The sequence below is a fragment of the Lynx canadensis genome, chromosome A2 (assembly GCF_007474595.2).
Source record: "Lynx canadensis isolate LIC74 chromosome A2, mLynCan4.pri.v2, whole genome shotgun sequence".
NCBI lineage: Eukaryota > Metazoa > Chordata > Mammalia > Carnivora > Felidae > Lynx > Lynx canadensis.
The window spans coordinates 137236977-137238442 of NC_044304.2; the positions used below are offsets into that span (position 1 = coordinate 137236977).

Below are 1466 nucleotides of genomic sequence, written 5' to 3' on the forward strand. Positions count from 1 at the left end.
ATATTTACATATTTGTGTGTATATATATATATATATATATATACGTATATACACAGTACGAAAGTCAAACGTATCCAACAGTACATATCCCAACAGTACGAAAGTCAAACAAGTCCAAATAGAAAATGTGCAAGAGACATGAAGGAATATTTTTTTTCCTCCTATGAAGTTTTGCTAGAAAAACTCCTATTCCTTCTGTTATTGTTCTTAACACACTACAATTTACTTTTGAATGGTTTACTTGCCAAATAGTTGGAAAGGATTATTGGTTTAAGAAAAGCCCCAATCAGCAGAGATTATTATATCTTTAAAATACCACAAATAAGTCTGAAAAGTTATCCGGCATCTTGCTGTTTCTGTAGCTGGACAACTTACATCTATTCATCAGCCTGCTGAACTGTTCCCTTTGCAGAAACATAGATTTTCCAAAAATTTTCTACATCCTTGTTTTTAGCTGTTGTGGCTTGCTGAATCAAAGCAGCTGAGTTTGATACAAGTTCAGTGTCATTTCCTTCAAGAATTAATTCCTCTTTCTGGGCTTGAAATACTGAACAAGCAACACCTGCCCTCAGCTGAACCCTGCAGATGTATTTTTCACCCGAGAAATTCTGGATTTCAATAAGAGAACCCTTCTCCTGAATAACAACATTGATGGGGAAGTGAGCATACACAGGCCTCATCTTGTAACAGAAGCACAGTGTAATGCCCTTGACCGTGTTCTGTACGTGACCACAGAAAGCATCAATACTAGCCAGTTCTTTTCCATCTTCCACCATTTGTCACCTTGGAGCCTCTTCTGTTTCTTTCCAAGGAGATTGAGTTCTACATTGATGTGATGGAAGTCCCTTTGCAGGGTTCCTCTGGGGCCCTTCACAATAACAGTACATCCCTTTAGAATGATGTCAACATTTTCTGAAATGTCAGCAGTCTGATTGCTGAGAATGGTCTTCATTCTCACAGTAGATGTAGCAAAGAGCAACACGAAGGAATATTTCATTGATAATTACATGTGCATGGCTAATAAACACATGATAAACTTTTCAACATCATTAGCCATCAAAAAATGCAAATTAAGTCAGTGTTGAGACATCACTACAAACCTATTAGAACAGCTAACAGAATAAAATGAAACAGTGGCAGTATTAAATGGCAATGAGATGCAGATAAACTAGATCTTATGCATTGCAGGTGGGATGCATGTTCAGTGGTACAGCTACTCTAGAAAATATTTTCACAATTTGTTTAAAGCTAAGCATGCATTTACCATATGACCCATATGCGTTTATCAAATGGTCTCCTACAGTTTATCTCAGAAAAATGAAAACCTACGTCCACACAGATACTTGTACATAATTGTTTATAACAGTTTTATTTGCAATAGCCAAAAAGTGGAAACATAAAAATGTCTCTCTGTTGTACATCCATACCATGAAATACTACTGATAAATAATAAGTGTTTATTTGTC

At 36.0% G+C, this 1466-nt stretch overlaps 1 protein-coding gene across 1 annotated transcript; it reads right to left on the bottom strand.

The window, feature by feature from the left end:
- Positions 1 to 377: 377 nt before the first annotated feature.
- LOC115500746 (60S ribosomal protein L9-like) lies at positions 378 to 981 on the bottom strand. Its single transcript, XM_030295414.1, is given in 2 exon segments — positions 378 to 769; positions 772 to 981. Coding segments are annotated over 2 exon segments (573 nt in total). The 5' UTR covers positions 953 to 981.
- Positions 982 to 1466: the final 485 nt, after the last annotated feature.